At 37.2% G+C, this 13,971-nt stretch overlaps 1 protein-coding gene across 1 annotated transcript in view; it reads left to right on the forward strand.

Moving 5' to 3' along the window:
• Positions 1-13,971, forward strand: part of FMN2 (formin 2) — a 343,234-nt gene that overhangs the window by 251,430 nt on the left and 77,833 nt on the right. Inside the window, 1 exon segment of the mRNA XM_012644334.1 lies at positions 9,716-9,808. Coding sequence (XP_012499788.1) covers positions 9,716-9,808 — 93 coding nt within the window.

The raw sequence follows: 13,971 nt of genomic DNA on the forward strand, positions 1-13,971 counted from the left end.
CATATTTTCTGGTTAACAATCCAAATAGATATTATTTATAAGCAATTAATAAAATTAACATTAACTACCAGTGCCAGAAAGCTGTGGAATACTTGGAGAAACATGACCCATTAATTTTGGTTACTGCCTCTGCTGGTTCGGAGTGAAGTCAGGAAAGCAGAAACCACACTTATGATTTTAGTAGAAGTAATTTGACATAGAGAATTAAGTTAACACATGCTGAAGAATTAAAACAGCCAAAAGGGAATGCTGAAGTGAATGTAGGAAGCAGCTGCCATCTGTAGGGCCAGGGGAATGAAGTGAAGAAGTTGGGGTGACCAAAGAACCTAGAACTTAGAGCACCAGGTGGGGCTTGAGCCCAGCCCTCTGAGGAGGGGGTGTTGCTGCTGTGGGAGAAGGGGGTATGCCCTGAAGAGCTGGGACTGAGGAGCTCAGCGGTGGGGGCTCACACAGCATGGGTTGGGAAGTTGGAAGAGGGGTTCTGCTTGGCTGTACTGGTACGTTTTAAGGGTGCAGTGATACTGGATTTGGGTGTGTGGAAACAAGTCAGGAACTGTAGCCACCCACTGACCTGTGGAGATGAGAGGTGTCTGGGAGGTTTGCTTAAGAGAGGAGCAAATTTCTTCAGCCTTTTTCTTCTTCTTCCTCGCCCCTCCAACCCCTTCCACCCCTCCCTTTCCCCTTCCTAGTGGAACCTGTCGGGAAGCCCAGTGGCAAAGGAGAAAGATGGTTCTCTGAGTCCCTCAGGCCTCTAGTGCAAAAAAGTCATCTTGAAGCTAAGAGACAATATCTTAATAAGTGACATACTGTTTACGGATTTTATTCTTTAACTTCAAATTATTGACTTACATTATTCTTAAGGTGGTTCCATCCATCTCTCGTGTGGCTCTCAATGTTAAGAATACATGGAAGAGATTTATAACTTTTGGAGATATGTAAGCCACACTGTACCCTTCTTTTCCCAGTGAACGTTTCTTCACGTTTTCTTCTCACTGTAGTTCTTACATCGTTGCTTTCTAGGCAGCGTCAAAGATGATGATGTTCATTTCCAAAAGTTGAGTAGAAAAAAATCAGAGCAGAGGAAGTATGGAAGAGTCTGATCAATGTTCAGTGCAGTAGTACAATGTTTTCCCTGCTTAAGTAGCACATTTCAGATAATAAATCCCCTGTGTCTTATTTGGTTTTGACAATATTTGACTTATTGTTACCTCTGTTGTCCCTATGACTCTGGGATCATTCTTATCCAGGCCTTTGCCACCTTTCTATGCTATGTGTGGTCTTTGTGTCACAAAGTGTACAACTTTGCATGTATATCTGTTGGAATTCGTGGTTTCTGGTAAGCCCTATAATTTATCAAGAGCATCTAAACTCTTCTGTGTTCTAAAAGTTGAGACTTCACAGAAGTTAGAGCCGTTTTTAATTAATACAAGTAAAAAAGGAATAACAGTTAACATGTATTGAGACACTTCCAGAAGCACTGTGCACCCTACATACATTAACCTTTGCACCAAACCTGCTGGGCACAGCAGTCCCGTCTCCACATTGCAGATGAGAAAACCAAGGTTAGTGAGATTCAGGAACTTTTCCAAGTCTCCAGGTAATGGATGGTAGATGAGCAGTTCAAATAAAATCCTACCACTTCCAAAGCCTGGTTTCCCGACTGTCATGGTGCGCTGCCTCACTGTTTGATTTTATAAAAGTGGTTTCTTCATCCAGGTTAACAGACAAATTAAGTGATGTCTAAAGATACTAGTTATAAACCCCTAGGAGCCCTGAATGTATCTTATCACTTTCCATATAATTTCCCTCTTACAACCACATTGATAAATTGCTTTGAATTCCTAAAATACTTTTAAATGTTTAAGTCAGTGTTACCACTCTTTTTCTTTTGAGATTGTGTTTAGTAGACTTTGAAGCTTCCCCAAACTTAAAACCCATAAATCCCCGAATAAGTCCTCAACTTCATTTCAATTCTTTCTAGCATTGTTCCTTTGAATGCGAGACAAGATGGTACCCCCTTCAGCATGCCAGTAACTCACTCTGCATTTCAAATATTTCAGAATTTTCTCTTTCTTCACATTGGTTCTCCCCTCCTCCTGCATGTATGTTTTTCTTCCTTCCTTGTTTTATGTGGTTCTTTTCATACCTCCTCCTTCATTGTCCTTTGAATTTAGGAAACTCAAATTAACCTATGAGCCTCAACATGTTACTTGGCTTTAAACGTATCTTTTGTTAATTCTCTGTTCATAAACTCAAACTAGAAAATATTTCCGTCTGGGAGTGGTCTGTCTTGAATTTTGATGTCCTAAGCACTGGACAAAATATTGTTTTATATCTTGAAAACAGATACGTGAGTAAGAGGTTAGCTTCTTGGGGAAAATATGCTTTGTCATTAAGTATTTTTACATTCATAAACTAGTTTTATACCACAGTGGAACTCATTAGCAAGACGACATTCCTAAAGCAAATGACAGCCACAGTTGCATCTGTTTCAGTTAGTCATTGAAGCTTGATTGTATGGGGTGTTTACTAAATTTTTTTATGTAGATGAACATCTTCTCTGGCAGTTACTCATTCTGGTTGTAGCATCATCGCCTGTCAGAACTGGAAAATGATAGCAACCTGTAGTGATGGTACTCCTCTAGAAATACTCAAGGAGCCTCTAACATTTCTAGGCTGGTCATAGATTCCAGCTTCAAGTCAGAATTTAATAACATTTTGGGGGACAGTCGATATGAAGCCAGGCACCTGGCCAGTAATATCAAGATCCTGCATAGACTTCAATGACAGTCATTTACACCCCTGATAACATTAATTATCACCTAGTACTATAGGTATGTTCTTGCTATCTCTTTGGAAAATGTCAGAGGAGGCCAGGTGCTCACACCTGTAATCCCAGTGCTTTGGAAAGCTGAGGTGGAAGAACCACTTGAAGCTAGGAGTTTGATGCTAGCCTGAGCAACATAGCAAGACCACATCTTTAAAAAAATATAAAGAAATTAGCCAGGCATGATGACATGCACCTAGCTACTTGGGAGGCTGAGGTGAGAGGATCGCTTGAGCCCAGAAGTTTAATGCTGCAGTGTGCTAGGATCACGCCTGTGAGTAGTCAATGCACTCCTGCCTGGGTGACAGAGTGAGGCTCTGTCTCTTAAAAGAGATAAGAAAGAAAGAAAAAGAGAGAGGGGAAAGGAGGGAGAGAGGGAGGGAGGGAGAGAAAGGGTCTAAGGGGGAAAGGGAAAAGAAAGAGCTTTTGCTTTGGATAAGTTCCTACATACATATATTCAGTATTTTAGGATACATTGTACAATCTGTTTTATGGACATTCCTTTTATATTCTGGGTAAGGCACCATTTTGTTCTAGAATGTAATCTTAAGGAATTTGTTTATACAAATACTAAACGTTATCTTTTTTGCTGTTTCTGTGTTTTGTTTTGATTTTTGCTCTCAGGTAGTGACATAGGGAGATTGGGTTTCCCCACATCATTGTTCCAGTGCCCAGTCACTAGCTCCGTGAGTATTGAGAGGCAGAGTGAAGACACAGGGCAACAATTTGATGGCGCAGACTTAGCAGGTTTGAATCTGAAACCCAGTTGAGTCTGTGGTACCTACCACACGGCGTAGGGCCCGATTGTGGCATAGATAGCAGCTCCCCTGGTGGGCCAGTCCTGTGGTTTTTGTTCTGGGAGTCATTCCTGGAAACCAAATGTAGAGCCCAGTGTCTCTGCACATGCAACCATTTTGTAAGCATCTTCCTGCCTGCATTGATCTGCTTTAAGTAGCTACAGTGGCTTCTGTTTCCTAAAACTAAACCCAGAATCATGTACAAACCAGGCTTACATGGGAAACAACTGGGTTTTAGAAGAAGGCATTTTCTCTAATCATAGTCATTTCTTCTCCTTTATATCTGTTATGTGGCTTCCTTCATACTTGCTGAGGCATGTTTGTAGATGCCAGTGAAACCTTCTGGAAGCTCACAGAAAAGCAGTGACTCTAAACTCTGATTAACCTTGATTGAACTTGGAGACTTGTATAAATTACAGCTGATATATTCCAATTCTTCCCCTCCCCCCAAATAACCAGACTCCCAATGATCATGGTTCATTCATTTCAGGGAGTGGTATGTGATATCTCTGGTTTAGTTTGCCAGTGGTAAGGTGGGTTTGCTTTGCCCATGACATACCACTCTGTTGGATGGCATGGATGTATTGGAGCCTGTTTTCTGGTCAGAATAGCTGAGATAATTTTTTTCTTCCTTTCCTCTGGCTGGGTTTTCCTTTGTATTTGGAAGCCTAATGCATGCTTTCCAATATTAGCCCTTTAACATGATATAAAATCCTTTTGGCTCAGAAAGGTCTTTAAATTAAACAAAAGTTGACATGATTGGAATTACTCAGTTATGCCAACAGTCTCCTAACAAATGTTTTTTAATATTTGGATTTGACTGTAATGCACGTTTTCCAGGAACTCTATCTTTGTTCTGTTTTTAATAATGTTTCTAAATGACCCTTCAAGTTTGTGTGATTATAGTGTTTGGTATTTTAAAAAAAATTTACATAGTCACATACCAATTTTGAAGATGATAAGTCATAGCCAAGATGATATGTTGTGCAACATGATGTACTATAGTTAAGAGAAGAATGGGGTCAGATCTTCTGAAGAAATTTCCTTATTCCTTATATATTTTCTTATCACATTGAACATATTCAATATAGTATTGAATATTTAAGAATATATATGAGAATATAAAAATAGAATGTTACCATTCTATTTTTATATTTATCCAACAGGCCTGCCCTCCTGCCTGCCTGCCTGCCCGCCAGCCTTCCTTCTTTCCTTCCTTTCCTGTCTTTTTTTTTTATATATATAAAAAGAGATGAGTACTCACTCTGTTGCCCAGGCTAGAATGCAGTAGTGTGATCACAGTTCACTGCAGCCTCAAACTCCTGGGATCAAGTGATGCTCCTGCTTCACCTCCCAAGTTATTGAGACTACAAGCATGAGCCACCAAGCTCAGCACCCCCCTTCTCAATATAGTAAAGCAACAACCACCTACAAATAATTGCACAGGTTTTATATCACAATAAAGAGATTTGGAAATTTGGATTGTGGTTTTGGTGCATTTTGCATAAGACTTACATGGTGTTATACGTCAGCCACTACTGGAGACTTAATATCCAGACTAAAGAAAGTTCTAATCATGGGCATAGTGGAAAGCACTTTCTTTTATACAAGGTTTTAGTGCTTCCTTTGTATTTTAGACACAAGGCACATGGCGGTTGAATAGATTAGCCCTTGACTTCAAGAGATAGGAGCTATAATCAGAGACAAAGATACACAAACAAATGCAGTGAGATGATGTCATTAACAGCTGTCATTTTTTTTTTTTTTTTTAGCACTTCCTAATAGCCAACTAACTCAGTGCTTAGCACTTCAAGTTCATCCTCGAGTTGGGGCTCAGATCATTTAAGTAACCAGCACAAGATTACATAGCTAGTAGTAGAACTAAACTTGGATCCAGATCTATTTTATCCAAAGCTTTGCTTTTATCCTATAGCATTCACACATGTTCAGTAGAAAAAAGAGATGCAAAGTTCAGGGAAAGATAAGGGGTAAGAGTATGTCAGGTGGGTGAATAGTATAGATAAGGCTCAGAGAAATTTGAGTAAGTATGACAATTTGCATATAAACAAGAAGTTCGCTATGATAGGAAGATAGTTAATTTATCTGTTTGTTCCGCAGATAATTGTTGAATGTATGTTGCCTGCCAAGGATTATTCTAAGCACCCATAATACCATAATACAGTGGACTGAGTAAATGGAGATTGGTAGGAGATAAGGTTAGAGAAGAAATCTACCCTCCAAGAGAGCAGACTTATTCTGTGACTAATCATAGGACCTGAACTGTCAATGGTAGACTTAAATTTTTTTTGTATTTTTTAATTGCACAAGTATTTCTCTGAATATATCCGGAGTATTTTTAAAACAACTTCCAGCCATATCATTCTATGGAGGATACACTATAAGAGAGATACCCGCTTGGTATATAGTTGGGAACTCTAATAATCAGAGAAGCATGATAAGGAAAAAGCTGCCTGGCAGCCACATGAACCACCAGACACTAGACAAACATCTTCCGTGGCTTCTGGAAGAAGGACTGGAGTTGAGATGAGGCAGAAGTTCTGGCAGAAATGACCTTCCATTTTTTCTAGATCTGTAATTCTATTTGTTTCCCACTATGTACAGAAAATTCTGTAGGCTAAGGGGAAAAGATAGAAGTAATAGAAAAAAAATAATTTTGTATGCATTTATGTTAAGACTACAGTTCATTTAGCTGAACTACAGTTGGGCCAAGGGCATTTATAAAGTGAAGGGAAAATTAATTTAAACCACAAAATAGTAAGAAAAAACTGAGGGAAAATTATTATAGCATGCATTTTCTTATGTATTGAACATTCTCTTGCTTAAAAGTTACTGAGTAAAAATGAAGACCCAGAGAAATTTCAGTACCATTTAGAAGACTGTTGCAGTCAGTCTGTGATCTCAGTCTGCTTCCCAAGCTGCTGAAATCCTCCTTGAAGGCACCAGTCCCTTAGATGATTCTGCAAGTTCCTAGGGTTAGGGTGTTCCTACGGTACCCTAGACTTTAAGACACTGTAGATAGCATCATGAAGAAAAGGATGGTTATTATTTCCATTTTATAATTTAATAAATGGGAAATGAAATAATTGTGACAAACAGTCAAAATGTTAATCTTGTCTGCCTCTGGCTTTTAAGCTTTGAGAATCAGACCAGGGGAGAGATTGGGTTTTATTTTTTTCCATGCTGGCCTGAGCTATTAGACATTAGGCTATTATTAGCATTTGACTTTTCTCATTGGGATTGAAAAATAATTAAAGACTGTGGATTCTAGAAGACAAGCTCCCTGGGGACGGACGTTTTGTCAGTTCTGTTCATGGCAGTGGCCAGAGCGCCTGAAGCAGTCCCTTGAATTAGCAGATAGTCCATCAATGTCTCTGTTATGTGTGAATAGATTGGTTAGCAATTATAACAGAAACTGCTTAAAGACCTTTGGGAAAATTTCTCCACCTGACTTTGCCAGAAATAATTCACTGAAATGGTAAGAGGGGCCAATAAATCTCGACCTCATTTCCTTTAAATGATGCAACTTGTCCACCTTTCATTCAAGATCCTAACTTACACATTTTTAGAAAACTCTCGACATTATGACAGGATTAAGTATATCCTTATTATGCATCTGGAGACATTTTAAAAAACCAGAATTTCTGGCTATATGGGGCTGTCATAAGGGATACGGCCCATAGGAAGTCGCCTGCAGCTGTCCTGTCATCCGACTCATCCCTTCCACATTTCTTATAAGGAGTCAGCTAGTTTCTGGCTACTTGCAATGATGAAGTGCTCACCATCTCACAGGGCAGGCTACCTCACCACAGGAGTTCCCTAAACATTAGCCATCCCCTTGACGTAGAACCAGAATCTCGCTCTCACTTCTGCTCATTCAGCTTCCTCCTTCCTTGGGATCAACACGGACGATGTCAACACCCACTCATCCATGACACTGCACTTTAGCACACTGAAAACAGCTACTGTATTTCATCTTAGACTTCTCTAGGCTGAACTCCACCTGCTGGTCTTGTAAAAACAATAGCAGCAATAGTTACTATTTTTGGTGTACCTACTTATATATCCCAAGTTCAGTTTCAGGCATTTTCCACACATTTTGGCTCATCGTCGCACTAATGTTAGAGATTTTATTATACTCACTGCTGGATGATGCAACCAAGGTCCCAAGAGGTTGGGTAATTAGCCCCAACTCACAAGGCAAATTCATTCGATGGGTGAACTAGAATTTAAACCCTGTCTACTAGATTCCAAAATCTAGAATGTTATTTCCACTTCAGTAGCTATTTATCCAGCCACTAACCCATCCAACAACAGCTGGTTGCCTGAGTCAAGCACTGTACCTACAAATGAAAGTAAGATGGATTTCCTCTCAAGTAGCTCAGTCTAGTGGGGCAGAAGAAACACAGTTACAAATAACCTTAGTACAGCAAAGTAGCTGATATTGAATCCCACCTCTTCAGCTTATGAACTATGTAAATGTGGGCAGTCTCATTGTACTTCATTTTTTTCTGATGTAAAGTGAGCAATTAATAATCTACTTCAAAGGGTTTTGTGAGGATTGAATGGGACAACACATATAAGGCACTTAGGAACAGTCCCTGGCACACAGAAAGTACTCAGTGAATAACAGCTTTAACTCCATATGCACAAGATATGGTGGGGTAAGTGTCCTGTTCGGGCTTGAGTTATTTAGGTTAGGTGGTGGTGCCACCAACATAGGGAGAAGAAGGGAGTTAACAGGTAGCATGTTTAGAGAAGGCTGTGATGAGTTGTGTGTTGAAAATACTGAATGTTTGATATTGGTGGACATTTACTATGTGACTCTGCAGCTTTGAGATGCCTGGACTAGGGATAAGGATTGGACAATCACCAGCCTCCAGCCTGTGAGAGGTAACCCAGGCAGAGATGGGGCGTGAGGGGCCCATGGGTGAAGAGAACCCACGTGTGCCTACACCCATCTTAGATTTTATTACTCCAAATTGTCTTTTACGTTTGATGGGGAATATGTATGCTAACAGTGCAGCCTTCCCATGTTCTCCTGATTAGACAAGCTAATGATCTGGAGGGGGAAAAATAAGAGGAAAACACAGCTTTATAAGAGAAAGAAAATACATTAGAAGTGCGATTACAAAGTCTCCTTGGAGAATTGGCAACCTTATCTTAAGAATTGTAGCGAGAGTATGTTTTCTTGCAACACACATGTCTCTGTCCAAAGTTTTGTCTTTCAAATATGTACTTTTCAGTTTCAGATTGCTTCCTTTCTGGCTTAAGTTTATTGCTGTCACCATAATGGCAGACATTTCTTCAGAAACACTCTTAGAGATGATTCTTAATTAACCCAAGAAGAATCCGTAGCAGGGAAAGAGAATAAACTTTGATGTTAGGTCAGGATTTCAGTTATGAATTTGCTACTTATTATCTGTGAACCTTTGAGCAAATTAGTGTCTTATTTGAGCCTTAACTTCCTCAGCTGTAAACAGGGTGATAATGTCTACTGGTTTATTTTAAGTATCAAATTAAATAATGGATAAAATGCACCTGTCATCTAATAGATATGCCGTAATTATTGGTTGCTATACTAACATTACCACCAATGTTGTTATTTGTTATTTTTCAGGAATTTGGACTTCAATTAGGAATAAATTTATATTAGAAGTCAGTTGATAATGATAATGATAGAAAATTGTTACATATTGTATCGCTATGTGCCAGTCACTATTCTAACACTTCCCATCTATTAACAGATTTGATCCTTATAACTGTGAAGTAAGCCTTAGTATCATGCCTGTTTTACAGATGAAGAGACTGAGGTTTAGACTTTAAGGAACTTGCTCATGTTACTGGTTTGGAAGTAATGAGACTGAGATTATAGACTACACAGAATTTCTTTTTACAGTCCTTTAGTAGAAAGTCTTGATCATAGGCTTCTTATGTCAGTGTTTGGATGTTTCCAAAACATGTATAGAACATATGCCAGTTAGAGTGGTTCTACCGTTAGGTAATATGTTTTTAAGATTGAATGCTCCATTAACAGCGTGACACTCTAAACAATGTCTGTCTCTAATTTCAGCCTGTGAAGTTGAAGCGGAGAAAGTGTACCAGGTCTCCTCAAAAGAGCACATGCAGCCTTTCAAAGAAAACATGGAACAATTTATTATTCAAGGTAAATTTTGTAGAGATATGTTATGTTTTCCTCCTTTTTCAGTAACAAGGTAGAAGACAATTTTTAAAAATTACACATTGGTTTAAAGGGGATTATTTTGATATTACAGAAAAACATTAAGTTTAATCAAGAGTAACAGAATTGTGAGAGGCTAGCAATTAGCTAAACATGCTATTTTGCGGATAATACTCATTATTATTGTTTTTTTGCCTGACAGCAAATACATTAGATATTAGTTAAACTTGCTCATATTTATAAAGACATTTAAAAAATTCTATGCTTTTTGTGGTAGAGAATTAGATATTCTTTTAAGTTTTAACTATGTTTATGACCTCAGTTAAATCTGGTATATATTTGGTTTGTCAAAACATTATACCCAAAGAACAAAATATATTGATTTTTTTTTCAGGTCTTCAGAACATTATTTGCTATTTTTTAATAGGATACATTATTACCAATGGATATTTATCACCTTTCTTCTAGAGAGGTTAAAAACTTTATAAATATTATCTCATTGACTCCTCCTACATGCCTATGAGATAAACAGAGATGAAAAATTTTAGAAAATACTAAATAAACAAAATTTTTTTTAAAAAGGAAAATATCTTTGAAAAGTCTTGCTATTTGAAATTATCGAAACTTACAATTATATCAAAGTGTTTAGTACTCAAAATATTTCAGTTTTGGAATGTTACACTGAAGATCAGACTTGTGTCATGCCATATCCTGGGAAAGTTCTTACTGCTTCAGGAATTCTTCTGGAGGCTGGCACGGCATGAGACCGAGGCCAAGTAGCATTCTGAAGACTGGCTCCATCCTCTGTTTGTTAGGTTTTTACAGATTGTTCAAGTGTCATTAACAATGATTTACAATGAATGAGTCATACTACAATTCGATCAAATGTTAAGCACAGCTTTTTTTTAGATGGGAAAGCACGATTTAATCATTTACGATAATCATGAAGATTGAAATAGAATTCTGGTCAGATTCATGAATCAAAATGATTGTCATTTTCAGATGCTGAGGTCCTCATGACTTAGAGTGGGAAATATACTCACTGATTCCTAAAAAGTCCTTTGGCCAAAATCATTAGTCCTGTAGTTATATATTAGAAGACCCTCTTACTGGTGAATAAAACTGTCTTGCTTTTTCCATCCAGTGGGGTTTTAGGATCAAGAATATGTAACTTTTAAAAAATGTATCTGTCACTTTAGAAAATAATATAGGTAAAAGCATGGAATGCTCATTTTGGACTTGTGGGAAGAAAGGAGTTCTTAATCCTAGGACTTGCTCAAAAAAGTCAAGCAGTTTGCTGGGTTCCACATCCAAAATGTAAACAAGTGTCACTCATATTGTCGCCCATATTGTATGTGATTTATTGTGTAATATTCTGAATCTGTATTTTGTAGACCAGGCATTGAGATTGTTTTTTTGTGACTAAATCTTTGTTATTTTTTTTTTCAATGCATAGCAAAATTACATTTTGCAATCCATTGCAATTTAAAAAATTGTGTTTTCAACCCACACATGTTCATCAATATATGATATCTTTGATAATTATTTATGATGATTCGAAGGGTGCATAGAGTCCTTTAGAATTTGTCTAGTAGTTCGCTTGTAGGGAAGACAGGATTACCCAGTCATGCTAAATGGATGAGTATCTATTCAGACTTTAATGATCTTCCAGAAAGATCTTTTTACCTCCTTGTTATGAAATTGAGATTTAGCAATTTTTATACTTTTTATATTAAATGAAAACATCAGTGTTGTAAGGATACTAACCTATATGCTATATTCTTATAAGTATGGCATGCTTCACCTTTTTGCCATTAAATTAAACAAGATGAGTCTTTCTTCGTGGCTCTTCTTCCACTACTTTCAAGTGCCTTTTTATTTCTTCTCTGGTCCTGTTCAAGTGTTCTGTGTTTATTTGTTCATTATAATATTTTTTATAATTTTTTTAATTTTAGATTTGTATGCGTTCATGGGCCACAAGTGAAATTGCCACACTGATACATTGCATTGTGGTGGAGTCAGGGCCTTCCGTGCATCCATCCATAGGAGCTACGCACATTGTACCCCCCAGGCAACCTCCCGTCATGCACCTCCCTGCCACCTTCCCCCACTCCAGTCCCCATTGTTCATTATTCCGCACTCTGCTTCCATGTGCACACATCGTGTAGCTTCCACTTATAAGTGAAAATATGCAGTATTTATCTTTCTGTAGCTGAGTTGTTTTACTTGAGATAATGGCCTCCAGTCTCTCGCCCATTCTTTCCCCCTTTTATCTATTACACAAAATGGTTATGTGGACATTTGTGTTCACAACTCCTGGTGTGCATGCATATTCTCTCCTTGTGGTATAAACCTAGGAGAGGATTTGCTGGGGCACAGAATATATGAGTCTTCAGCCTCTGCGGTAAAGCCAAAGTGTGTTATTGATAGGAAAGTAATTAGTTCCAATCTACATTCTACTGCCAGAATCCAATTGTGTTAAATCCTTGGCAGCACTTGGTTCTTAGATTTAATTCTTTTGACCCAATCTACTCTTTAAAATGGTATCCCATTGAGGTTTTAATTTGTATTTTCCTGATTATTTATAAGAAGTAGTGTATTTTCACGTTATTTATAGTTATTTATAGTTATTTTCTCTTCTATGGGATGCCTTTGTGAGTCCTTCGGCTGTTTTTCTAACAACTTGCCTGTCTTTTACTTATGGAGTTATTAGGGATTATATATTAGGGATTAGGGATTATATTAGGAATTATATATTTAGAACATTAAAACGTGGTCAGATAAATTGTTGCAAACACTTCTCCCATTCTGGAGCTTGTCTTTTCATTTTTCTTCTGCTGAGCATTGATAAACAGAAGTTCATTATTTCTGTGTAGTGATATTAACCTTTTCCTTGATGGTGCATAAAATTTTTGCTCTAAGAAATTCTTCCCTTCTACAAATTTATAAAGATAGTGCCCTTTATTTTCCTGTAAAAATATCATAGTTTTGCTTTCACATTAATCCTTCAGTGTATTTGGAATTGATTTTTGTCTATGATCTGCAATAGGAGTCAAATTTAATTTTTGTCATACAGATAATGCCGTTTTAGTTGTTTAGTACCGTGTAATGAATAAGCCACCTTTTCTCTAATATGCAGTGCCATCTCTGTCATGTAGACATCTTCCATATATGTATGTGTGGTTTTCTTGGGTTTTTCTCTCTACTATTTTATTAGCCTCTTTCCATTATCTGTCCTCATAACAAAACCTGCTACTGTCTTACTTACTGTAGCCTTCTAATAAATCTTGAAATGTGGAAAGGCTAGACTCCCGCCTCTTTAGGGGAATTGTGCCTCTTTGTAATTTATTCTGCTATGTAATTTTAGAATTAAGTTGTCAAGTTCCACCAAAATAAATCTATTAAGATTTTGACACAATTACATAGAGTCTGTAGATCAGACTGGGGAAAACTGATATCTTTATGATATCGAAGCTTTCTATCTATGAACATGGTATAGACTGGCATTTACTTGTATCATCTTTTTTAGACGTCTGTCTAAAAAGTTTTAAATTTTATTGAGGTCTTCACATTTTTCATAGATATATCCCTAAAGACCTTATTTTTTGCTTATAATATATTTGTGAATTACATTTACTGTTTTTGAAAATATATAAAATTCAAATAGCTATTATATAAACATATTCCATCTTATAAACTTGCTAAACCCTTCTTAATATAATAATATGTGATTTTTTTTAAGGTTTTCTTTGGAGATATCACTGCAAATAATGACAGGGTTTTTTGTTTTTTTTTTATTGCTTTCTAGGTTTTTTTTTTTTTTTTTGTCCTTCCATTTGTTTTTTCTGGCTGTGTTGCATTGGCTGGTACCTGCAGTGTAATACGGACAGAAAGAGTGGAAATGTCATTTTGCAAAGGGGCATGATTAGAGGATTAGAAAGAATTATTTTGAGCATCTTTGTAAACAAATTACCACAAATTGATTGAAGATTTTCTTATTTATTTTTTTCCTCTACTACTTTGCAAGTTGTATTCTGTTTCTTTATTCTTTTAATGTATACCTTTGTTATTTTGACACAGTTCTTTTTGTGTATTTTTAAGGTAGCACAGTGTTTTGATACACATGTACCTAGTAACATGATTACTAT

This window comes from Propithecus coquereli, unplaced genomic scaffold, assembly GCF_000956105.1.
Source record: "Propithecus coquereli isolate 6110/MARCELLA unplaced genomic scaffold, Pcoq_1.0 Scaffold210, whole genome shotgun sequence".
Classification (NCBI taxonomy): domain Eukaryota; kingdom Metazoa; phylum Chordata; class Mammalia; order Primates; family Indriidae; genus Propithecus; species Propithecus coquereli.